This window comes from Podarcis muralis, chromosome 4 (genome assembly GCF_964188315.1).
Source record: "Podarcis muralis chromosome 4, rPodMur119.hap1.1, whole genome shotgun sequence".
Classification (NCBI taxonomy): Eukaryota; Metazoa; Chordata; class Lepidosauria; order Squamata; family Lacertidae; genus Podarcis; species Podarcis muralis.
Window position 1 is genome coordinate 29,141,104 of NC_135658.1, and position 24,393 is coordinate 29,165,496.

The 24,393-nt window shown below is 46.5% G+C and overlaps 1 protein-coding gene across 1 annotated transcript; it reads left to right on the forward strand.

The window, feature by feature from the left end:
• Window positions 1–1,558: 1,558 nt before the first annotated feature.
• Window positions 1,559–23,812, forward strand: RFC3 (replication factor C subunit 3). Its single transcript, XM_028726490.2, has 9 exons — window positions 1,559–1,770; window positions 6,886–7,023; window positions 12,391–12,458; window positions 12,989–13,086; window positions 16,737–16,918; window positions 18,036–18,172; window positions 18,282–18,380; window positions 22,914–22,983; window positions 23,501–23,812. Exons 1-9 carry the CDS (start codon window positions 1,684–1,686, stop codon window positions 23,690–23,692), a joined length of 1,071 nt encoding a protein of 356 aa, XP_028582323.2. The 5' UTR covers window positions 1,559–1,683; the 3' UTR covers window positions 23,693–23,812.
• The last annotated feature ends 581 nt before the right edge of the window (window positions 23,813–24,393 follow it).

Consider the following 24,393-nt stretch of genomic DNA (forward strand, 5'->3'; position numbering starts at 1 on the left):
TAAGAACTTTGCTTCAGGATGAGCACAGAAATCATGCTCCAGCAGTGCGGCGGCAGCAGGAGGCCCCATGAGCTAAAGTGGTACCTCAGGTTAAGAACAGTTTCAGGTTAAGAACGGACCTCCGGAAAGAATTAAGTACTTAACCCGAGGTACCACTGTACTAGCGGAGGCCGATAGGAGCTGGAGCCAGTGTGTAGCATGTACAGATTATACCAGTATCAGGGGATATGGGGGTTCAAATCCCAATCTATCCATAATACTCTCTGGATTATGTACCAACCTTGGCCCAGCTTTTCTCCCTACCAGCCTAGCCTACCTCATAGGGTTGTTGTGGAGGCTAAAGGGGGGGGTGGTGGTGGCAGAAAGGATTGTGCTGCCTTAGTCAGACTGCATCTGGAGTACTGTATCTAGTTCTGAAGTAGAGACGTCACCTTGCCAACAAAGGTTCGTATAGTTAAAGCCATGGTTTTCCCAGTAGTGAGGCATGGAAGTGAGAGCTGGACCATAAAGAAGGCTGAGCGCCGAAGAATTGATGCTTTTGAATTATGGTGCTGGAGAAGACTCTTGAGAGTCCCATGGACTGCAAGAAGATCAAACGCATCCATTCTTAAGGAAATCAGCCCTGAGTGCTCACTGGAAGGACAGATCGTGAAGTTGAGGCTCCAATACTTTGGCCACTTCATGAGAAGAGAAGACTCCCTGGAGAAGACACTGATGCTGGGAAAGATGGAGGGCACAAGGAGAAGGGGGCGACAGAGGACGAGATGGTTGGATAGTGTTTTCGAGGTTACCAGCATGAGTTTGACCAAACTGCGGGAGGCAGTGGAGGACAGAGGTGCCTGGCGTGCTCTGGTCCAGGGGGTCATGAAGAGTCGGACACGACTAAACGACTAAACAACAACAACAACAATCTAGTTCTGGGCACCACTATTATTAATTAATTAATTAAATTTGTATACTGCCCTATACCCACAGGTCTCAGGGCAGTTATGACATAAGATCACAATATAAGAACACAAGATACATAAAAATAAAATAAAAATGTTTTAATCCCAATAATTTAACACTTTGACAGTGGAACGGACTCCTTCGGGAGGTTGTGGAGGTTTTAAAGCAGAGGTTGGATGGCCACCTGCTAATGTAGGATGTAGCTGAGATTCCTGCATTTCGGGGGGGGGTGGACTAGATGACCCCTGGGACCCCTTCCAACTCCCCACTTCTATGATTCTATGGAATCGTGCGCAAGGCAGAACACAAAGCAATAAGCAAATGTGCTGCCCGTTGCTGCCGAGCAGGTGACTCAAAGCACAAATTCTTCGGAACACCGTGGCCCAGAAAACTCATGGCACGTGGGCAGCGCCCGCCAGCGCCGCGATCTCCTGCACGAGGCGCCGCGCGCTGCGCTCCACTTCGCCGCCTGCGTTAAGCTTCCCTTTGTTTCATTATTTTATCCCCAGGCGGCCACCGTAAGCGAGGAAGGCGGGGCCCAGATTGGATCGAACTGGCGGAAGTGAAAGAGCCGAGGCTGACGACCTAAACGAGGAGCTCGTGCGCATGCTCGGTGACGTTTCACGGGGCGGCGGCGGCGCTTGAGTCTCCTATCGTGGGCGGGAGCGCGGCAGCGGAGCGCGCGCTTTTTATTTATTTTTCTGCAATCCGGTTCTTTCTCTGCGGATCGTGGCCATGAGTCTCTGGGTGGACAAGTACCGGCCAAACTCCCTCGGCAAAGTGGACTATCACCGGGATCAGGCAGCGCAGCTTCGCAACCTGGTGAGAGAGATAGGGAGAGAGGGAGACAGGCGGCTGGCGCTCTGCACATGCTCGGGTGCTCTTCTCTTTCTTATCTCTTCACCTCTTCGGCGGCTTTTGGACGCGCTGGTCCTCGGGTATTGGCGAGTGTTTTTGCTCTCCGCAATAGCTTCAAACACCCCACCCCCCCTTTCTTTCCTGTTTTATTGGGTTATAGCAAGAGCCGGTGCTAGGCAGAGCTATCTATTTGCACCACTCTTATTATTATTATTATTATTTCTTCAATTTTCAAAAACAGATGTATGAAAAAATGAAAAGCACAAAACTTGAACTGCTAAATTTAATTTAAATTGCAAGACTAGGCAATGCTACAATATTTGGTTATCTTTCTCAAATGAGAAAGGAAGTGTTTCAGTACACAAATCCATTGAATCTGTACGAAACTGTGCCCCTCAAAGGTCAGTACTGCGCCCCTATGAAGTCTGTGCCCCAGGCAGCTGCCTAGTTGACCTAATGATAGCACCAGCCTTGGTTCCAGCCAAAGAGCAGTCCTGGAATTGATTTCGGTCCTGCAGTACGTGAAGTACCGTAATAAGAAAAAGAAAAGCATCTGAGCATGTGTAGTGAGCATATGTGCATGCCTGCTAACTGAGAATACTCTTTATGTGGCTGATGCGTGAGCTCAAGTTAAGTCAGGCTCTTGGATACATTTGGAGGGGGTAAGCTGCGATGACGAAAATGCGTTGTGTATGTCCTCAGGTGCATTTATTTCTCTTTGTTACCGCCTCACCTATCCAGGTACTGAACCCTGGTTTGGAAAAGCACTGTAGCTTCTCTCCCTCATGACGGTGCTCAACAGCAGGTGCAAAGCAAAAATTATGGTATTTGGGAGTACCAAATACCATACCGTACAGGATTGGTTGGGGCAAAGCAAAAATTATGGTACAGTGGTACCTCAGGTTACATACGCTTCAGGTTACAGACTCCGCTAACCCAGAAATAGTGCTTCAGGTTAAGAACTTTGCTTCAGGATGAGAACAGAAATCGGGCTCCGGCGGCGCGGCGGCAGTGGGAGGCCCCATTAGCTAAAGTGGTGCTTCAGGTTAAGAACAGTTTCAGGTTAAGTACGGACCTCCGGAACGAATTAAGTACAGTGGTACCCCGCAAGACGAACGCCTCGCGAGACGAAAAACTCGCAAAACGAAAGGTTTTTTCGTTTTCGAGTTGCCTCGCAAGACGAATTTCCCTATGGGCTTGCTTCGCAAAACGAAGCTTGCCCCGGGGACAGCGGGTCTTCTCTTTTGAAGCAAGGGGCGGCGGGGAGATCGCTTCTCCCCACCGCCCCTTGCTTCAAAAGAGGTCTGCCCCCGGACCTCTTTTGAAGCAAGGGGCTGCGGGGAGATCGCTTCTCCCGGTGCTCCGAAGCGGGGTGGGGGGGCGGGAACACCTGCCCCAGCCGCCGGGCTTCGTAGCGCTGCTGCGAAGCCGGGCGGGGGGCGGGAACACCTGCCCCAGCCACCCCGCTTCGGAACGCTGCTCCGAAGCGGGGTGGGGGGGCGGGAACACCTGCCCCAGCCGCCGGGCTTCGTAGCGCTGCTGCGAAGCCGGGCGGGGGGCGGGAACACCTGCCCCAGCCACCCCGCTTTGGAACGCTGCTCCGAAGCGGGGTGGGGTGGGGGAACACTTGCCCCAGCCGCCGGGCTTCGTAGCGCTGCTGCGAAGCCGGGCGGGGGGCGGGAACACCTGCCCCAGCCACCCCGCTTCGGAACGCTGCTCCGAAGCGGGGTGGGGGGCGGGAACACCTGCCCCAGCCGCCGGGCTTCGTAGCGCTGCTGCGAAGCCGGGCGGGGTGGGGGGTGGGAACACCTTCTGAAGGCGGGCGGGGGGCGAAAGTCTTTGTCCCCCCTGCCTGCCTTCCCAGGGGCTTTTAAATCGCCCCGGACAGCGGAGAAGTCCTCCGCTGTCCCGGGGCGATTTTAAAATGCCGCCCGCCAGCATTTTAAGATCGCCCGGACAGCGGAGAAGTCCTCCGTTGTCCCAGGGTTTTTAAAAATGCTGGGGGTGGGAAGAAAAGCCCTTGTCCCCCCCCCCCGCCAGCCTTCAGAAGAGGTCCGGGGACAGTCTGTCCCCAGACCTGGTCTGAAGGCGGTTTCCCTAGGAACGCATTAATTGATTTTCAATGCATTCCTATGGGAAACCGTGCATCGCAAGACGAAAAAACCGCAAGACGAAGAGACTTGCGGAACGAATTAATTTCGTCTTGCGAGGCACCACTGTACTTAACCTGAGGTACCACTGTATTTGGGAGTACCAAATACCATACCGTACAAGATTGGTTGGGGCATGAGCTTTCCTAGACCTGAACTGCTTCCATCTTAAACACAAAATATGTCAGTTGGCAAGAATATTTACACACGCAGGCATACATGTTTAGAGAAAAAACTCCAGTGTAAAATAGTAGGGCGGAAAGTCCATGAAATGCCAGAGATGCAGCCTGTGACCTTTTAATGCAAAGCCTGAATGGTAATCAAGTTTAGCGTTTGGCAGTAGGGCTAGAAAGACTTGTCTGCAGCCCTGGAGAGTTGCTGGCTCTCAGTATAGACCAGGCTTCCCCAGCCTGGTGACTTCCAGTGCAGATGTTTTGGACCACAACTCCCATCGGCCCTAGTCAGCATGACCCTGGTGGCTGGGGCTATTGGAAGTTGTAATCCAAAACATATGGAGTGGGGAGGCTGTTGTACACAGGATTGGATGGGCCAATGGTATATCTCAGTATAAGGCAGCTTATACTGTCTGTCTCTGTATAAGGCAGTGACTGTTTGCAGCACCAGTAATTTGTGATAGTATCACACTTCAAAGACAGAGAACATGGTTACTAAGTAAATTGAACCCAGGGCAACATAAAATCCACTACAAACTTAAGAATGCTCCAATTCCAGTGGACTTTAAGCAATGGTATGTCTTTGATTGTACAAATAATTATTTTTGGGTTGTGGTGTGGGAGGGGGGGATTCCACTACTTGTGTGACTCTGCATTCACAAAGTGAACATCACAATGCCACTGTGTCTTGGTTTTGGAGTTTTGGCTCTTGTGGTTTGATTTGAGCAAAAAGCTCAATCCTGGAACATGTAATTTTAAAAAAAATTGTGTGTAGTTATGTTTTCCCTTTAACATTCACCATCCATTAGGGATTTGGGAATAGGGCTTCTAGGTTAAAGAATTTCTTAAGGAAATCAGCCCTAAGTGCTCACTGGAAGGACAGATCGTGAAGCTGAGGCTCCAATACTTTGGCCACCTCATGAGAAGAGAAGACTCCCTGGAAAAGACCCTGATGTTGGGAAAGATGGAGGGCACAAGGAGAAGGGGACGACCGAGGGTGAGATGGTTGGACAGTGTTCTCAAAGCTACCAGCATGAGTTTGACCAAACTGCGGGAGGCAGTGGAAGACAGAAGTGCCTGGCATGCTCTGGTCCATGGGGTCACGAAGAGTCGAACACGACTAAACAACAACAACAACAGGTTAAAGAATACATATTAGACAGGCTCAAGTACCAAAACATTAACCATTGGTGATCTCCTTCCAGGACTTTTTCTCTCTAACTCTAGCTGCTGCTGTTCACGTTGGTGGCTTGTTTATGGAAAGATGATTTACCCCAGGGTAATTATCTATATATAAACTTAACTTGGTGCCACTATAATACATTGTTTGTCAGATCTAAAATGAAGTAGGAACACTTTGTGTACTCCTGACTACAAAATATGCAATTGCTCTGTTGCAAAAAGCGATTGTTTTGGGGATAAAATAGTTCATCTGACACAGATTTCAAGGGTTGGCTCCTGTGATACAAGACAGGCCTGGTTCTGGAATGCAGTCAACCACAGATTAAATGGAGCTAGCTAGGCGCAGTGGCTAAAGTATGAAAGATGTACGTAAACCTGGCAGAATGAACCAGTGAATCCCAAAATATTCTTTTTTGGCATCCTATGATACTGGCAGTCTTGTATGATAGAGAGAACTCAGTTGAGTAGCTTGGGGCACTCAGGTCGTTCACATTCTAACCCTGATCCATTAGGAAACTAGGAAACTACCCTGTATGGAGTCAGATGGTTGTTTCATCTAGCCCATTATTTTCTACAATGGCTGGTGGCAGCAACAGCTCTCCAGGACTACGTGGCTAGAGATGTCAGAGAACTGAAACCTTTACTCTGCAGTAAAACAAAAGGGGGAAAAGTGCTCTGCGACTGAATTCCAGTCCTTTAGTTTGCTTCAAAAGGTGGTGTGCTTTCTTTCATTTTCCACCTGAGGCTAGATTTTGACCTATTAGAGATGCTGTGATTGTGGATTTCCTTTAACAGCAGAAGGTTGAACCTTTGAGGTCCTTCCAACTCTTTGATCCTAGGGCTCAATGCCCAAATAAGCCGGGGGGGGGCAGTTGCCCCCCCCCCAATCAAGTAAAACAATGGAAATACTTAACTAACTGACCAATCATGTTGGTTCTGTCCCGCCCTAACGAAACTCCTGCCCCCCCAACAAAAATCCTGGCTACACCCCTGGATAAGGGTGTCTATGGCTTGCAACAAAATTCTGCATTAGTTTATTAAAAATTGGGTTCTCAAAGTTATTTTCAAGTTTACTGTATGCCACTTTCTATTTTTATTTTTATTCCATTTATATCCCACCTTTCCTCCAATGATCTCAAGGGGGCACACCTCCTTCTCTTCTTTTCTGTATTATCTTCACAACAACCCTGTGAGGTAGATTAGGCTGAGAGTTGAAGACCCGCCCAAGATTCATGATTGAGTGGGGATTTGAACTCTGGTCTTCCAGGTCCTAGCTTGTTTTGGGATCTGTTCTCAAGCCACCTGACTCCTAGAAAACCTGATGCACCAAGGGCTTTTATCAGACTCACGCCATGCACGGCCACAGTTGCATGTCCTCTTGAACTCTCTATTTTGTTCTCATGTCTAAATCGATGGCCTTCCAAGGGAAAAGACAACATTGTGAAGGGCTGTAAAACTAGTGTGGGGAACGGTATACTAAAATATGTATCATTCTCTGTGTTTATGATGCTGACTAAGCATGATGCTGACTGAGACATTACTGTAATTCAGTTTTACTGTATTCCATTTGACAGGTTCAGTGTGGCGACTTTCCTCATCTGTTAGTGTATGGGCCCTCAGGAGCTGGAAAAAAGACCAGAATAATGTGCCTGCTGAGAGAACTGTATGGCTCTGGAGTGGAGAAGCTGAGGATTGAACATCAGAGCATAACAGTAAGAATCTGCCCTAACTTCATATTTACAAAATGAGATAAAGATGTTGACTGTCAACATAATGCAGGAAAAGCCAGCACATTTCAACACATGCTAGTTTTTAATCTCCAAAAGTTGGATGCATGAGGGCAAAAGTGCATAGACTATATTTGTCCCCTAGGCCCGAGGTTCCTCACCCCCTGATGTCCAAAGAGGTACGCAGATCAGGGCAATCCAATACAGTGGTGCCTCGGAAGACGAACGCCTCGCAAGGCGAAAGAGTTTTCCGTTTTTGAGTCGTTCCGCAAGACGAATTTCCCTATGGGCTTGCTTTGTAAGAAGAAAGCCCATAGGGAAATCTCCGGGGACCTCTTTTAAAATGCTGGCGGTCGGGAGCAAAGACTTTTGCCCACCGCCGGCCTTCAGAAGAGGTCCTGGACCTCTTCTGAAGGCCGGCGGGGGGCGAAAGTCTTTGCTCCCCCCTGCCTGCCTTCCCGGGACAGCGGAGACTTCTCCGCTGTCCCGGGGTGATTTTAAAATGCTGGTGGGCGGCAGCGAAGGCTTCGCTGCTGCCCATCAGCATTTTAAGATCGCCCGGTTCAGCGGAGAAGTCTCCGCTGTCCCGGGGGCTGTTAAAATGCTGGCGGTCGGCAGCAAAGCCCTCCTGTCCCCAGAGCTTGCAGGGCGGGAGGTGGGGAGAAGGGCTTTTCTTCCCACTGCCAGCCTTCAGAACAGCCTTCTGAAGGCTGGCGGTGGGAAGAAAAGCCCTTGTTCCCCCCCCCCCCCAGCCTTCAGAAGAGGTCGGGGGACAGACTGTCCCCGGACCTGGTCTGAAGGCGGTTTCCATAGGAACGCATTGATTGATTTTCAATGCATTCCTATGGGAAACCGTGCTTCGCAAGACGAAAAACTTGCAAGAAGAAAAAACTTGTGGAACGAATTAATTTCGTCTTGCGAGGCACCACTGTAGCTCCAGTTCTGCCCCTTTCACTCCCAACTGCTGAGTGTTTCACATGTAAGCTTGTTTACCTGAATGTATTTTCCAGCTTCCTCACAATTGTGCATCCTGGTAATGCGGGGGCTTGTTCAGGAAAACACACTTACAGGCCCCTTCAGACCTCCATCCTAAGTCTGCAAAGTTTGGAAGTGGAGAAGGCATGATCTCTCACCGTTTCTGCCTTCTGGAAGAAGGTATAGGGTTATAAAAACCAGGACTAGCCGCCTGAGAAACAGTTTCTACGCAAATGCAATTCTGGTTCTAAACGCAGCATAAGGAGTCTCTATAGTATATTGTATTTTAAAATGGGGTTTCAGAGTTTTTAGGGGTTTTTGAATGTTTTATGTAGATTTTCAATTTTGTTGTTCTGTGTGGGACAATGACAATAAAGATATTGTATATCGCATGTCTGTGGCTGTCTACACACTTTTGCCCTTGTGTGTCCGGGCTGGAAAAGGACCTACAGGCAGTTTAAGCACCATTTCCACAGTTGGTTAAATAACCAGTGGCTGTTTCCTCCTATTATGAATTAGCACTTGATTAGGCTGTAAACATTCTGTGCTGGAGGAATTCTCCCTGGTGAATCACTGCCAAGGATTTACCGGTACTATTATCTCCCTTCAGTTGTGTGATATTTGAAATGATTTAGTCGGGCACTTAGCTTACATTTCCTGCTGTCTCAGGCTGAAGCCTGCAGTTAGTGTCAAGAAACCAGTTCGTCTTTATTGTGGGCTTCACTGACTAATTATTATTGCTTTCTCACATGCCACCAATAACTTGATAAGAAGTATTTGCAAAGTGATGTTTTCAACAAACATAATGAACTCTTTGCATAGTTAGCTGCTTGGGGAGTGAAAACAGCCCCTGGAAAATCTATTACTAAAGATTTTCTTTCTATCAATTCAAAAATCTTTTTGGGGGGGGGAAGCTTGCATTTTAATCAGCAAATTGCAAAGAGAGTGGTTAGTAATCAACAGAGTTCTTGGAGAAGACAGATATTTCCAAAGCATTGTGCAAACGGTCTCTCTTGCCATTTTTATTTCTTTTTAAATTAAATTTTCCTGCTTAAGTTAATAAGACATTATGGGAACATTTTGTGCCTGCAAACGTCTTAATGCTGGGGAGTTTTAAGTGGAACAGTTTTAAGTAGATAGTCTTTCAAAATATCAGCTTCCCTTCCTGTCAGATGCTCTCCTATCTGAGGGCCCTTTGGCATCTAGCTATGGGCGGAACTTGACAAATGTCTTTTTCATCATCTTCAAAATCCCTGCATATAAAGTTGTTGTTTAGTCGTTTAGTCGTGTCCGACTCTTCGTGACCCCATGGACCAGAGCACGCCAGGCACCTCTGTCCTCCACTACCTCCCGCAGTTTGGTCAAACTCATGCTGGTAACCTCAAAAACGCTATCCAACCATCTCGTCCTCTGTCGCCCCCTTCTCCTTGTGCCCTCCATCTTTCCCAGCATCAGTGTCTTCTCCAGGGAGTCTTCTCTTCTCATGAGGTGGCCAAAGTACTGGAGCCTCAGCTTCACGATCTGTCCTTCCAGTGAGCACTCAGGTCTGATTTCCTTAAGAATGGATGCATTTGATCTTCTTGCCGTCCATGGGACTCTCAAGAGTCTTCTCCAGCACCATAATTCAAAAGCATCAATTCTTCGGCGATCAGCCTTCTTTATGGTCCAGCTCTCACTTCCATACATCACTACTGGGAAGACCATGGCTTTAACTATACGGACCTTTGTTGGCAAGGTGACATCTCTACTTCTCAAGATGCTGTCTAGGCCTGTCATTGCCCTTCTCCCAAGAAGCAGGCGTCTTTTAATTTCGTGGCTGCTGTCACCATCTGCAGTGATCATGGCGCCCAAGAAAGTAAAATCTCTCACTGCCTCCATTTCTTCCCCTTCTATTTGCCAGGAGGTGATGGGACCAGTGGCCATGATCTTCGTTTTTTTGATGTTGAGCTTCAGACCATATTTTGCGCTCTCCTCTTTCACCCTCATTAAAAGGTTCTTTAATTCCTCCTCACTTTCTGCCATCAAGGTTGTGTCATCTGCATATCTGAGGTTGTTGATATTTCTTCCGGCAATCTTAATTCCAGCTTGGGATTCATCCAGCCCAGCCTTTCGCATGATGTATTCTGCATATAAATTAAATAAGCAGGGAGACAAAATACAGCCTTGTCGTACTCCTTTCCCAATTTTGAACCAATCAGTTGTTCCATATCCAGTTCTAACTGTAGCTTCTTGTCCCACATAGAGATTTCTCAGGAGACAGATGAGGTGATCAGGCACTCCCATTTCTTTAAGAACTTGCCATAGTTTGCTGTGGTCGACACAGTCAAAGGCTTTTGCATAGTCAATGAAGCAGAAGTAGATGTCTTTCTGGAACTCTCTAGCTTTCTCCATAATCCAGCGCATGTTTGCAATTTGGTCTCTGGTTCCTCTGCCTCTTCTAAATCCAGCTTGCACTTCTGGGAGTTCTCGATCCACATACTGCTTGAGCCTTCCTTGTAGAATTTTAAGCATAACCTTGCTAGCGTGTGAAATGAGTGCACAATTGCACTCATTTCACACGCATATAAAGTAGTGGCATGTTATTAATATAAGTGCAGAAAGAGATGTGAAGGTTAGCACTTTTAAACTAAAATAGGGCAGAGCAGAATGATGCTGCAGTGTCTGTATAGCTTCATTTTGGAGTTTGATCTGAACTAGATAAGGTCTATTTAATCACCATGGGTAAAAGGTATACTTGAAAGCCTTACTGTACCCGTGAAGAATGTTTTTAGAGAAGTAGAATGAAGTTTCTATCAATATTATTAGTTCCTAAAATCGGAAGCGACGCAAGTCATGATTCAACGTACAAGAAATTGGGAAGTTGTAATCTTCTTACAGAGAAGCTGGAAGTATAATGTAAAATCTCTATAGATACCCCAAATGATTTTGCCCAAGGACAGTTGGTCATGGAACTGACCAGAAGGGCAATGACCCTGGACTTAACATATTTTTCCATGTTATTGGATGAGGTTTTTTGACTCAAAAATCACGTCAAAAAACTGGGATCATCCAATACACGGATAGTGGCATGGGGGGGGGGGGAGAAGCGGCGCCAGCCAGCTCATTGGCGGGAGCGCGGCTTCCCGCGATGCCACAACGCGTGGGAAACAATCTAGAGAGTGTTTCCTGCCCACAGCTGTGTGGGGGAGAGGCTCAACAACATTGGGCCATCTCCCCTCATTTTCCTAAAATTGAGTCCCCCAAAATAGGGGGGGTGTCTTATACAAGGGGGTGTCCTACAGACGGGACAATACAGTAAGTCCTGCCCGGGATCCGGTGTGAGAAGTGTTGGTGAAACCGTTTGGAACAGTAACCATAGTGCTATTAAATTAAATATATGTGTAAATGAAGAGTTGCGTAGAGAACCCAACATGGTCACATTTGAGTTCAAAAGAGCAATCTTCCTCCAAATGAGGGGGTTGGTAAGAAAGAAAGCTGAAAGACAAGGACAAAAGTGTCAAATATACCCAAAATGCTTGTGAGTTGCTTAAAACCACAATATTAGAAGCTGAACTGGATACTGAAGATCATGAACTGGTGGTGACTGATTAGGAACAAGTCCTTGGGGTCATAGTGTCTAACTTGATTGAGATGTCAACCCAGTATACAGCAGCTGTGAAAAGAGCTGGAACGCCATGCTAGGGATCATTAGGAAAGGAAGGGAAAACAAACAATATCATAAGGCTGCTATACAAATCTGTACAGTTCTGGTCACCACAACTCCAAAAGGATATGGTAGAGCGGTAACAGGTTTTAGAAAAGGGTGATGAAAATGATTCCGAGGATGCAGCAACTTCCTTATGAGGAGATTTGAGGTGCTTTTTAGTTTAGAGAAAAGGCAAGCCAGAGGCAGACTGATAGAAGTGCATAAGATTATTCATGAACCCAGCTTTGGACAACATGACAAGTCAGTTTCATGGCAGAGAAGGAGAAGGAACTTCTGAGTAGCGTGCTTGACCACGCTGCTCATTTGCATGAAACCTTAGTTTTAAACTATGATTTAAAGCGACATGCGACCTGGGGCACATCCCATCCTTTCCAAGAGGTTAGCATGCTGCTTGAATTTGAGAGCTTTGAACCCAGGGTGTTACCCTTTTCCTTGCATGCCATTCCACCTGCCGCCATTTTCACGCTGAGTCTCTTTATTTCCTAGTTTCCCTGGTGCATTGCATCCTGGGTGCCGCTAAGCCCTTCTAGTCCTTCAACTCAGTTCATGCTAAGCAGTTAGCAGTGGGTGGTTTTTGAAGCCTGTATTCATAACCCACTGATTTCAGCTAAGTCTTTCCATCACTGATTTCTTTAAAATGCATTTTTTTGTTTAATAATCTTTCTTTTCAGGCACCTTCTAAAAAGAAGATTGAAATTAGCACTATTGCCAGCAACTATCACCTTGAAGTTAACCCAAGGTATGTTTGCAGTAAGCTCATAAGATCCAGTAAGAGGCTGTGGGAATTTTACAATTCTTATAATTTTCAGAGGAGTAAATTTTATAGCCCATTACAGCAAAAACTACCGAGGTGCTAGAAGACCCTTGTTTTATTGTTGCAATTTTAAAGCTAGCTCCAGCTTTACTGTTAAAGAAACCAAAGTACATTCGTAAGTTGGATCCCGAATGCCTTGCGACTTGAACGTTTTGGCTCCTGAACGCCGGAAGTGAGTGTTCTGGTTTGCGAATGTTCTTTGGAACCCGAACGTCCGACGCAGCTTCTGATTGGCTGTAGGAGTTTCTTGCAGCCAACCAGAAGCCACACCTTGGTTTCCGAACCAACGGACTTCCGGAATGGATTCCTTCGTCTTCCGAGGTATGGCTGTATATCTTTAAGGAATTGTTCGCATATGTGGCCCTCCAGCCCTCTCTGTCTGGCCCTTGGGACCCTCCCCAGCCATGCACTGCACCCTCCTTGAGTATCATATTTTAATCTGAACTTATTTTCAGTGATGCAGGAAACAGTGACCGGGTGGTAATTCAGGAATTACTGAAGACATTAGCTCAGTCACAGCAACTTGAGACAAGCACCCAGCGAGATTTTAAAGGTCTGTAAATGAGCAATAAGCTTGAAGAAAAATATCTTGCAGTACTTTGCACAAGATCAGCCATGTGCTTTGAATATTATAAATTCTTTGTATTCTCCAGCTCTTTTTGTCTTCTTTCACTTTTAGAGATACAAAATTTCCAGAAATATTTGTAGTTCCCCAACAGAAATGCATGTATTTCAGAAATGAGGGGGGAAATTGAAATACCGTATTTTTTGCACCATAACACTCACTTTTTTCCTCCTAAAAAGTAAGGGGAAATGTCTGTGCGTGTTATGGAGGGAATGCCTATGGGTGGCATGCCTACGGATTTTCCTCCTCTAAAAACTACGTGCGTGTTATGGTCGGGTGCGTGTTATAGAGCAAAAAATATGGTACTTGTGTTCTAGATAATAGTGTAAAGGTAAAGGTACCCCTGCCCGTACGGGCCAGTCTTGACAGACTCTAGGGTTGTGCGCCCATCTCACTCAAGAGGCCGGGGGCCAGCGCTGTCCGCAGACACTTCTGGGTCACGTGGCCAGCGTGACATCGCTGCTCTGGCAAGCCAGAGCCACACACGGAAACGCCGTTTACCTTCCCGCTAGTAAGCGGTCCCTATTTATCTACTTGCACCCGGGGGTGCTTTCGAACTGCTAGGTTGGCAGGCACTGGGACCGAGCAGCGGGAGCGCACCCCGCCGCAGGGATTCGAACCGCCGACCTTTCGATCGGCAAGCCCTAGGCACTGAGGCTTTTACCCACAGCGCCACCCGTGTCCCCAGATAATAGTATATATAGCTCCAATTGATTTCTGTAATTGTAATAATTGTCCAAAAGATCAATAGCTGTTGATGTTTGAATTTTTGCTCTCAGCTTCATGGTATTCAGAAAGTGGGAGATTTGCATGTTGTTAGAAGGCGTCTAGACTCTTCTCACCTATTGATTCTTCTGAGACTTTGTACAGTGGTGCCCCGCAAGACGAACGCCTCGCAAGACGGAAAACCCGCTAGACGAAAGGGTTTTCCGTTTTGGAGGCGCTTCACAAAACGAATTTCCCTATGGGCTTGCTTCGCAAGACGACAGCCCATAGGGAAATCTCCGGAACAGCGGGGAAGCGCAGCGCGTCTTCCCCACTGTCCTCGGACCTCCTCCGAAGCCTGGCGGCGGGGCGGGAACACCTCCTCCCGCCGCCGCCGGGCTTCGGAAGGCTCCTCCGAAGCCTGGCGGCGGGGCGGGAACACCTTCTCCCGCCGCCCGGCTTCCGAACGATGCTCCGAAGCCGGGTGGCGGGGAGGGAACGCCTCCCCCCGCCGCCCGGCTTCCGAACGATGCTCCGAAGCCGGGCGGCGGGGCGGGAACACCTTCTGAAGGCCGGCGGGGGGCAAAAGTCTTTGTTCCCCCCTGCCTGCCTTCCCAGGAGAGCGGAGAAACGCAGCGCGTTTCTCCGCTGTCCCGGACGGCTTTTGAAGGCAGGCGGGGGGGAGCAAAGACTTTCGCCCCCGCCCGCCTTCAGAAGAGGTCCTGGACCTCTTTTGAAGGCTGGCGGGGGGCAAAAGTCTTTGTCCCCCCTGCCTGCCTTCCCAGGGGTTTTTAAATCGCCCCGGACAGCGGAGAAGTCCTCCGCTGTCCCGGGGCAATTTTAAAATGCCGCCCGCCAGCATTTTAAGATCGCCCCGGACAGCGGAGAAGTCCCGGGGTTTTTTAAAATGCTGGGGGTGGGAAGAAAAGCCCTCGTTTCCCCCCCCCCCCAGCCTTCAGAAGAGGTCAGGGGACAGAGTGTCCCCGGACCTGGTCTGAAGGCGGTTTCCATAGGAATGCATTAATTGATTTTCAAACCGTGCATCGCAAGACGAAAAACTCGCAAGACGAAGAGACTTGCGGAACGAATTAATTTCGTCTTGCGAGGCACCACTGTATTCTCAAAATACTCTATGGTTCCCTTCGCTTAGGAACCTAGGAAGCTGCCTTATACCCAGTGAGATCCTTGGTCCATCTAGCTCCATATGGTCTGCACTGACTGGCAGGGGCTCTCCAGGGTTTCAGGCAGGCAGTCTTTTGCAGTCCTACTTGCAAATGTCTCAAAGGGGACCTTCTGCATGCAGAGTAGAATGGTCTATTGCTGAGCCTGATCTGGCAGATAGAATCAGAGGCAGATTATCTGTTTGCATGAGGGCAATATTGCAGTAGCAATATGCTTGGCAAACTTCCAGGCTACATGAGAGACTCTTGGTTTTGCAACATTTGAAACTCCCCACGCCCCTGTAGAGCAGGCATCAGCAAACTCTGGCCCTCCAGATGTTTGGACTACAATTCCCATCATCCCTGACCACTGGTCCTGTTAGCTAGGGATGATGGGAATTGTAGTCCCAAAACATCTGGAGAGCTGGAGTTTGCCTGTGCCTGCTGTAGAGCATCCGCTCTTAAGCTTATTGCAGCCAAATGCAGTCTTCAGTTTACAGTGTTGATTTTTTAATAGCAACGGTATCATCATTACTACCTGTAAAGGTTGGTTCTCTGGACTCTGAATCCAGTGATCTGAATTGTGTAACTAAGAACAAGCGCTTGACATAGCTTCTTCTTTTTTCTGCCTCCCTCCCAAGTCCCTTTCCTTGTGTGTCCTGTCGTTTAGATTGTAAGCCTGAGGGCAAGGACTCTTTATTTCTGATCTCTGTAAGCTGCTCTGGGAGCCTTTTCAGCTGAAGAGCTGGGTAAAAAATGCTTTAAACAAATACCTTTTGAACCTTGGATATAAAAGATTTGCAGCAGTGTGCATTGGCTCTGTAACAATATTCATTCATCGGCTTCAGCTGATCATCAGTTTTCTTTGGCTGAACTAAGCTGGCTTTTTTGTCATTATTCTTGGTGGGAAGTGGCAATGTAGTGTTGCTTTTTTATTTTTATTTTTTGCAAAAGTAGCACCAGCTCAAGCCAATTCCTGACTTGTCACACTCACTCATACAGAATAAGGAAGACATTTCATTGTACTGCAATTTCATGCATATGTAAATACTTTCTAATCACATGGACGAGGTTGAATGTAGAGTCTCTGTATCTCTCCGCTCCCCCACTGCTGCTATGTAGTACCTTCCTTCCTGGTAAAGTGCTTCTCTCATGGGAAAGACCCATGTGAACATAGGAAGCTACCATATAAGCAAGTCATACATATTGTTGGACTACAACTCCCATCAGCCCCAGCCAGCATGGCTAAGTGGTCACAGATGATGGGCACTGTTGTCCAACAACACTTGGAGAATACTAGGATGGTCTGCACCGACTTGCTGTCGTTCTCCAGAGTTTTAAACAGGATCCTTTCTTAGCCTTACCTGGAGATGCTGGAAATAGCAAGTGGAAGATCCCGGGTTCAAAGCAATGTCAGAGGCATCCCAGTTGCAAGAAGCCCTCTTCTGTGCTGTTGTGGCTGAGCCAGCCATTCCCTGGCTGTTTCAGGCGATGTGCCTTTCCCAAACATATGGCTAGAATATTTACACAAACTGCCATCAGCGCAGGATTGCACCGTGGGGAAGCACCTCCCGGGAACTTCAGCGGAAGAGGCACAAGTGGGAAGGTTTTCTCTAATCCTGCCTCATTGTATCAGCAGAAGCGAAAAGCCAAGTTAAGATAGACTCTGTGAGAGCATGATAAAGGTTGGCTTTGTTTTGTTTTGTTTTTCAGTGGTGCTGTTGACTGAAGTGGACAAGCTTACAAAAGATGCCCAGCATGCGTTGCGCCGAACCATGGAGAAGTATATGGCTACCTGCAGATTAATTCTGTGCTGCAATTCTACATCGAAAGTCATTGCACCTATCCGGAGCAGGTGCCTTGCAGTGCGAGTGCCTGCACCCAGCATTGAAGATGTAGGTTCAAGGCAGTGGCAGACAGACAGCCCTTCAGTGCACTTGCATTTTACTCTGTGTCATGTTGGATGCAACAAGTTTAAATACCTGATTTGGGATTCCTTGTTCTTCGTTTCCCCCTGACTCTGTCTGCCTAGTTAATCCTGTTTCTGTGTGCATGGAACACTTCCGAATTAGGTTCCCCTTTACAGTACTTTGCATGACTGCAGTTTTCTTCAAAAATGCGGGTTGTAATTTTTATTTGTTTAGCAAGGATTGGAATGGGGCAGAAGTGTAATGGTAGGTAATATGTCATGGGAGGGAGGTAAAGAACTGTTGGAGGTCTTTGAAACGCCATCACTTTGCCACCAATGCTTAGTTCCAAGCATTCTCTAGTCCACACTTCTCCATGCATTTCTCTGAAACTAGAAAATACCACTTAGAATTTGTTAAGTAGTTGCTGAAGGCACTTTATCAACATATCTGTGTATTTCTTACAACCCTGTGAGGTCGGCTAGTAGTATGTCTGCCTCACTGCTACTGTAAAGAATACAGGGAGCACTTGCTGGTGTGGTTTGTCCCTGGCTCAAGGAGCAGCAGGAAAGAATGTATTCCTTCATGGAGGAATGCGCTTGGGAAGGCATCGCTTTGCTCTTACCTGGTACCCAGGAGGGCTGGCAAATGAGGCTTGTGGCAAGGAAGAGGTGACTCAGAAGGTGGGCGCAGGTCACCTGCAAGCATTATTTGTAAAACCGGCTCCTTTGTGCCTTCACGTATCCTTTTATAATATAGAGACTTCCCCTGTAGCTGGCTGCTGCAGCAATTTTGACTAGAGAGGAGAGACAGTGATACCTCGGGTTAAGTACTTAATTCGTTCTGGAGGTCCGTTCTTAACCTGAAACTGTTCTTAACCTGAAGCACCACTTTAGCTAATGGGGCCTCCTGCTGCCGGAGCACAGTTTCTATTCTCATCCTGAAGCAAAGTTCTTAACCCGAGGTACTATTTCTGGGTTAGCAGAGTCTGTAACCTGAAGCGTATGTAACCTGAAGCGTATGTAACCCGAGGTACCACTGTACTTGGAATTTTTGGAAAGCGAGGCACCATGCAAAACTATTAATTGCCCTGTTGAATCTCTAGATCTGCAACGTATTGTCCGTTGTGTGTAAGAAGGAGGGTCTGGTTCTTCCTCGAGAACTCGCCCAGAGGATTGCAGAAAAGTCCGGCCGAAATCTCCGAAAGGCCCTTCTGATGTGTGAGGCATGCAGGGTGCAACAGTAAGTCCAGAAGAATGGGTGACTACAGGAGGGAGTTTTGGTTACAAAAGGGCTGTTTGTTTGCTTGTTTGTTTTGTATTTAAGCAAGTCCTCGCTGTTTGTTGCACAGGTATCCTTTCACTCCAGACCAAGACATTTCCGAGACGGACTGGGAGGTATATCTGAGAGAGACGGCAAACGCCATTGTTGGTCAGCAGACCCCGCAGAGGTAGGTCAGTGGGGGACAGTGCCTAGCTGTAAAACGGATGGTGCTTGTAAGTTGTCCGATATTAAAATGCAGCGTAGCAGTTTAATACTGTGTGTGCTAGAATGTCTAGACAGACTGCATTTCCAGGAACTTGATAGAAACCCGGTAGGAGTTGATTGAAGTAAATTTCAGGCTGACGAGGTTAGCCTTGGTCATTAAGGTATTAAACATGGTTTTATATCAGTGTGTAAATGTTTGGAGAAAAAGATTTCTGAAAGCGGATAGTTAACTGCATGCAGGAATCCTGAAACTGCTGCACAGCCTCGCAGCCAAAAGCATGTGCATGGTATGAAGAAGATCCCAGGTTCACTTCCAGTTAAAAGAAGCAGGTAGCCGGTGATGGAAAACACTGTTCTCTTCCTGAGACCCTGGAGAACCATGTCCAATCAGAATACACAAAACTGGGCTTAGATGGGCAAGTGGTCTCACCTGGTCTAAAGTGGCAACCTGTGTTCCTAAACAAATAAATCTGTTGCAGGCAGTAACATACAGTATTCTGCCTCCTGGGCACCTCAAGCTATGAGACAATTATATATTAAAATCCCAGTTTCTGATGCAGTTCCTTCACAGAAATTCTTGTTGTTTTGGAGCAGATCACAGTAGCTACTAGCTACGATGGTTATGGTCTCAGTGTTTGAAATTAGCCAGGCGCATTTTGCAACCAAGCAAAGATACCTGGGCGACAGGATGGTGCCTGGCAGCTCTGCCATACGGAGGTGCTTGCTTGTAGAAGTCTATCAGTTAAATTTTATCTTCACAATCAGACTGAATTTCAGGAACCAAATTGCTTTTTCTGTGCAGCCTGAGCAGGGGCGGGGAGCAATGTTACAGTTCATTGTCATAGCTTTTCTTCACCTTACCCCACCCCACTGCCCTGCTCACAGTATATTCCTATGTTATGAATGGTCTGTGTTGCCATTAATAATAATAATAATTTATACCCCGCCCATCTAGCTGGGTTTCCCCAGCCACTCTGAGCGGCTTCCAACAGAATATTAAAATACAATAGTCTATTAAACATGAAAAGCTTCCCTAAACAGGGCTGCCTTCAGATGTCTTCTAAAAGTTTGGTAGTTATTTTTCTCTTTGACATCTGGTGGGAGGGCGTTCCACAGGGTGGGTGCCACTACCGAGAAGGCCCTCTGCCTGGTTCCCTGTAACTTGGCTTCTCACAGTGAGGAACCACTAGAAGGCCCTCGGCACTGGACTGAAAAAGAGGTCCGAATAGGCCAACACATACTTCTTTAAGTTCTCAAAGCTCTTAACCCAGCTCAAGGTTGTCATCTGAATTAGCCAGATGTTCACCACAGAGAAACTTCAACTGTGTATTATTTCCAATTTCTTTGTGAGGAAAGAGTAGCAGTCATGTACTCAGATAGCTGGGCTTGGTGGAGTCTCGGTTATTTTCCAGCAAGGACGTTCCTATGGTATGTAGTGCACAAAATAACTCACTGGGATGTCAAGTTCCAGTTAGCAGCCATCTTTGATATTCTAAAAACAGCTGCAATGAACCAGGCTGCTGTAAAACAAACTTGCTTGCTCAGTGCAATGAAGCATTTCCAGCTGGATCGGATGAGAGCATCTTTGTTTGTTTGTGCTGTAAAACTTTTTCTTTTCAGCCAGTGAAGTGCTCTGGTGTGGGCACTCGTTTGTTGCTGCCCTCTTTACAGCTGCCAGCCATTTGTCTAGCTTTAGATATATTGCATTGGCAGAAACAAAATGACATCCTGTCACGGTGAATTTGGAGCACCGAATCCTTCCTTGCTGTGAACGGATGATACCGTTAGTCATGTGTTCTGCTGCTGATCTCATTAAAACTCTTAAGAGATACGGCAGCGTGTGAAGTGGGTCACGTTTGCACCATACATTTAAAGCCACTATTTATATGGCTTCTTGGCAACTGTAGTTCGTTAAGGATGCTGAGAGTTGTTAGGAGACCTCTGTTCCCCTCACAGAGCTACAGGTTCTTAAAAACCCCTGGAAAGAGGGGTTGATTGTTAAACTGCTCTGCTGAACTCCCAGAATTCTTTGGGAAAAGCCATGACCTTTCAAGGTCATAATAGTTCTTTAAATGTGTGGTGCAGATATATGAATGTTTTCAACACAGATTCCCCTCTGTGTGGTCCTTTTTGATGTGAGCTATTTTTTACTTGTTGCTTTAGGCGTAGAAAAAGAGGTGGCTGCCTACAATTCCATGATTGCTCTTCACAATTTATTTATTTTTTAACCTGTGTGCCCTCTTACCTACCATCTTACAGCAAGCAGCCTAATTTTAGAACACATCCTGCATCTTTGGACAATAGCAGCTCTGTGGTTGTGAAATAACTGGTACCCTATTAGCTCGGTACCAGGCTAGCATTTGCTGAAATGGAGGAGCAGGGCCTTTGAAGCTGCCTATAAGAGACATGGGGATGTGGGTGGTGCTGTGGTCTAAACCACTGAGCCTTGGGCTTGCCAATCGGAAGGTTGGTGGTTCGAATCCCCGCAACAGGGTGAGCTCCCGTTGCTCGGTCCCTGCTCCTGCCAACCTAGCAGTTCAAAAGCACGTCAGAGTGCAAGTAGATAAATAGGTACCGCTGTGGTGGGAAGCTAAATGGCGTTTCTGTGTGCTGCTCTGGTTTTGCCAGAAGTGGCTTAGTCATGCTGGACACATGACCCGGAAAAACTGTCTGCGGACAAATGTCGGCTCCCTCGGCCAGTAAAGCGAGATGAGCGCTGCAATCCCAAAGTTATCGCGACTGGACTTTACTGTCAGGGGTCCTTTACCTTTACCTTTTTATAAGAGACTATTGGGGTTGAATGACGCAGGTGCCAGTAAAATCCAGGGCCAGGAGAAAGTTGTTTTTAATTCCAAGGTACCTGCCTCATCATTTCTTTTCAACACTCAGGATTTTAAAAGGTGCATATAGATAAAACGGCTCCCCACTGCCAGCAAGAGACATTGACAACTGTCACGTTAACTACAGAGCTGCTGCCAACTGTTGTGGCTTGTAGATGGTTTCCTGTCATTTCAAGCAACCCAACAAGCATTTTGAGACTTCCTTGTGTTGGACCATGACATGTTAGAGAAGTTTGTCGCTGTTGTAAGCCTTGTTTAGAAATTGCAGAGCACTGACTATGCTGCTGTTAACAAGCTGTTCCACTTGGAAAACGTGGCTCAGGAGAATAGAATTGCAGGATTGCTTGCTAGCTTTGGCAGTTGGCCAGCTTTAGGCTTTCAGATTCAGGCGATTATTCAGGGTGATCAAAACAATTATACCAGGTATCTCAAAATTAGGTACGCTGGCATCCTCAAAATTTCTCTTATAGTGTCTTCTTATAATTTCTCTTATAGTGCCTTATAAGAGGAAAAACTTGTTTTGCTACTGGAAATGTTGGCATACTTAATTAAATCACTTGGCGTTCCAGTGAATTGGCATAGGAAGCATAATACAAATAATATATTTCTTTCAAATATGTTAAATATATTTCAAATATCTTTTTCTACAAGGCTGCCTTTCACCAGGCAACCTAAATTTGCCTTTGTGTCTCCACAAGAACACTTCAAGGTGTAGTGTAGAACCTGGCATGTTAGACATGGGGTTATATTAACAAATGCCACCACATTAGTGCTTTTTAATAAATGAAACAAAGTTAAAATTTGAGTAAAAAGATGAAGGCAGTTCTTAGGGAAAAAATTAAGCACAAGGGAAGTTAACATGCACAGAAAAGTATTCCACCCAATGGAGCAAAAAGTAAATGTTAAATATAGCCCAGCTCTCCCTGCCTAGACATAGTCCCTTAACACTATCGACTGATGTCCAGTTTCCCAAATTTTAAAAGCTCCAGTTCCTTTGTCTGCTGAGATCATGCCTTTATCTACTCATGCATTCTTCTGAGTCTCTAAATATACCCTCTGGCTACATGACTCTCATGCTTCCCGAGCCACAAAAACTCAAGGAGCACGAAGGTCTTCTCTTCATTCCTAACTACAGAGATGCTCCCCTCATCTGCAGGCTTAACAAGTTTAACCCCACAATGCTACATGCAATATTCGTATATTTTTTTTACAAATAAACTGCATTTCCATGTGCTCTGGCACTCGTCACTGGTGCAGGGAAAAGGAGCCTTGGAATCCAGCAGAGCCAGACACCCAGAGCACCCTTGGTAGATCTATGCCCACAGAGCTTTAAGTGGGCATAGTCCGAGGTCCCTCACCAACAAAGTTTTTCTTTGCCAGTAGAGACGCATCCCTGATCCACCCCTAACCCCTTCCAGCCTGGAGTTCTTGGGGCTATGTGCATCCGTGATTAAAAAGCAAAAACAAATCGAGCTTGAATGTTTTGAGAACTGAATTTTCTGACTTGGTAATTTGACAGATTGTCATACCTGCCTATATATATATATATATATATGAAATAAAAAGACTTAAAAGCTAGTTACTAAACCTTAAAACTTTGCATTACAGGGTGTTAAAAACCAAGCATTAACTTTCCAATGATTTTATTTCAATAGGCTCCTGGAAGTTCGTGGGCGACTCTATGAACTCTTAACCCATTGCATTCCTCCAGAGATTATAATAAAGGTAATTGATGTCGTGATTATTAATTGGTTTAGTAACAGAGACTAGGATTAAATAGAAGCTTGGGATGCACGTGTTAATCATTTTTATTTTTCACCGTTCATAGTGCAGCCTGGATAGCTCAGTTGGTTAGGAGTGTGGTGCTGATGACACCAAGGTTGCAAGTTTGGTCCCTGCAGCTGCATATTCCTGCATTGCAAGGGGTTGGACTAGATGATCATCAGGGTCTTCCAACTCTACAGTTCTCTGATTCAATGATAGTGCTCTGCATCTTGTAATTCCATTCCTATTTACTGGGGCATCTGGGACCAGGTATATATTGCATAGCTCTGTAAATGTGATATTAATATATCTGTTATTTGTATGACAACGTCCCCCCTCCTACCAAATCGGAGATTATCATTTGAATGGCTTGATTCTCACAGGGTAACTTTCTGGATTGTTGAGTGCCCATGGTACCCATAACATTCTAGGGAGTAGAGCCTTCAATTCTCTCACTGTTGGCTATTGCTCATTTTAGGGCCTTCTGACTGAACTTCTGAACAACTGTGATGGACAACTGAAAGGAGAGGTTGCACAGATGGCAGCTTTCTATGAGCACCGGCTGCAGCTGGGCAGCAAGGCCATTTATCACCTGGAAGCATTTGTGGCTAAGTTTATGGCCATCTATAAGAAGTTTATGGAAGATGGACTAGAAGCCATGGTGTTCTGATATGTTGCTTTGAGAACCCTCATGTTTTTTGGGATGCTGACAAGTTCTGTCGAGAAAGCTGTACAAACCACAGGTCACCGGTACATTTCTGTGTTGGACAATAAAATCCTAAGTGCTGAATTTGAGGTGTTCTGAAATGGTTCCATGTGGCCTTTTATGTCCAAACTGCTTTAGGAAACAAGAAGTCACATACTTGACAGCAGGGAAGTGCCAGGATCCCGGAATGCTTTTGCCTCAAGAGGTAGTCCTAATTACAGTGGTACCTCAGGTTATATACGCTTCAGGTTACAGACGCTTCAGGTTACAGACTCTGCTAACCCAGAAATAGTTCCTCAGGTTAAGAACTCTGCTTCAGGATGAGAACCGAAATCATGCTCCGGTGGCGCGGCGGCAGCAAGAGGCCCCATTAGCTAAAGTGGTACCTCAGGTTAAGAACAGTTTCAGGTTAAGAACGGACCTCCAGAACGAATTAAATACTTGACCTGAGGTACCACTGTACTTTGGGTCTGGAACATGATTGTGAGCCTCAATCTTGGGAGTTTTCAAATGTGCCATCTTGAATAGGCTTCATGATGGTGGGAGATGGAAAAATCTGTTGCAACTTTAAGGCTCCGTCTGCACTATGCACTTGAAGCTGTATCATACCACTTTAAACAGCCATGGCTTCCCCCAAAGAATCATGGGAAGTGTCGCTTGTTAAG

Excerpts from the sequence above, each read along its gene's own strand:
- RFC3 (XM_028726490.2), top strand. The coding sequence starts at position 1,684 with ATGAGTCTCTGGGTGGACAAGTACCGGCCAAACTCCCTCGGCAAAGTG. Across the intron at positions 7,024-12,390 it reads TTGAACATCAGAGCATAACA|GCACCTTCTAAAAAGAAGAT; the intron begins GTAAGAATCTGC and ends CTTTCTTTTCAG. Across the intron at positions 18,173-18,281 it reads GAGGCATGCAGGGTGCAACA|GTATCCTTTCACTCCAGACC; the intron begins GTAAGTCCAGAA and ends TTTGTTGCACAG.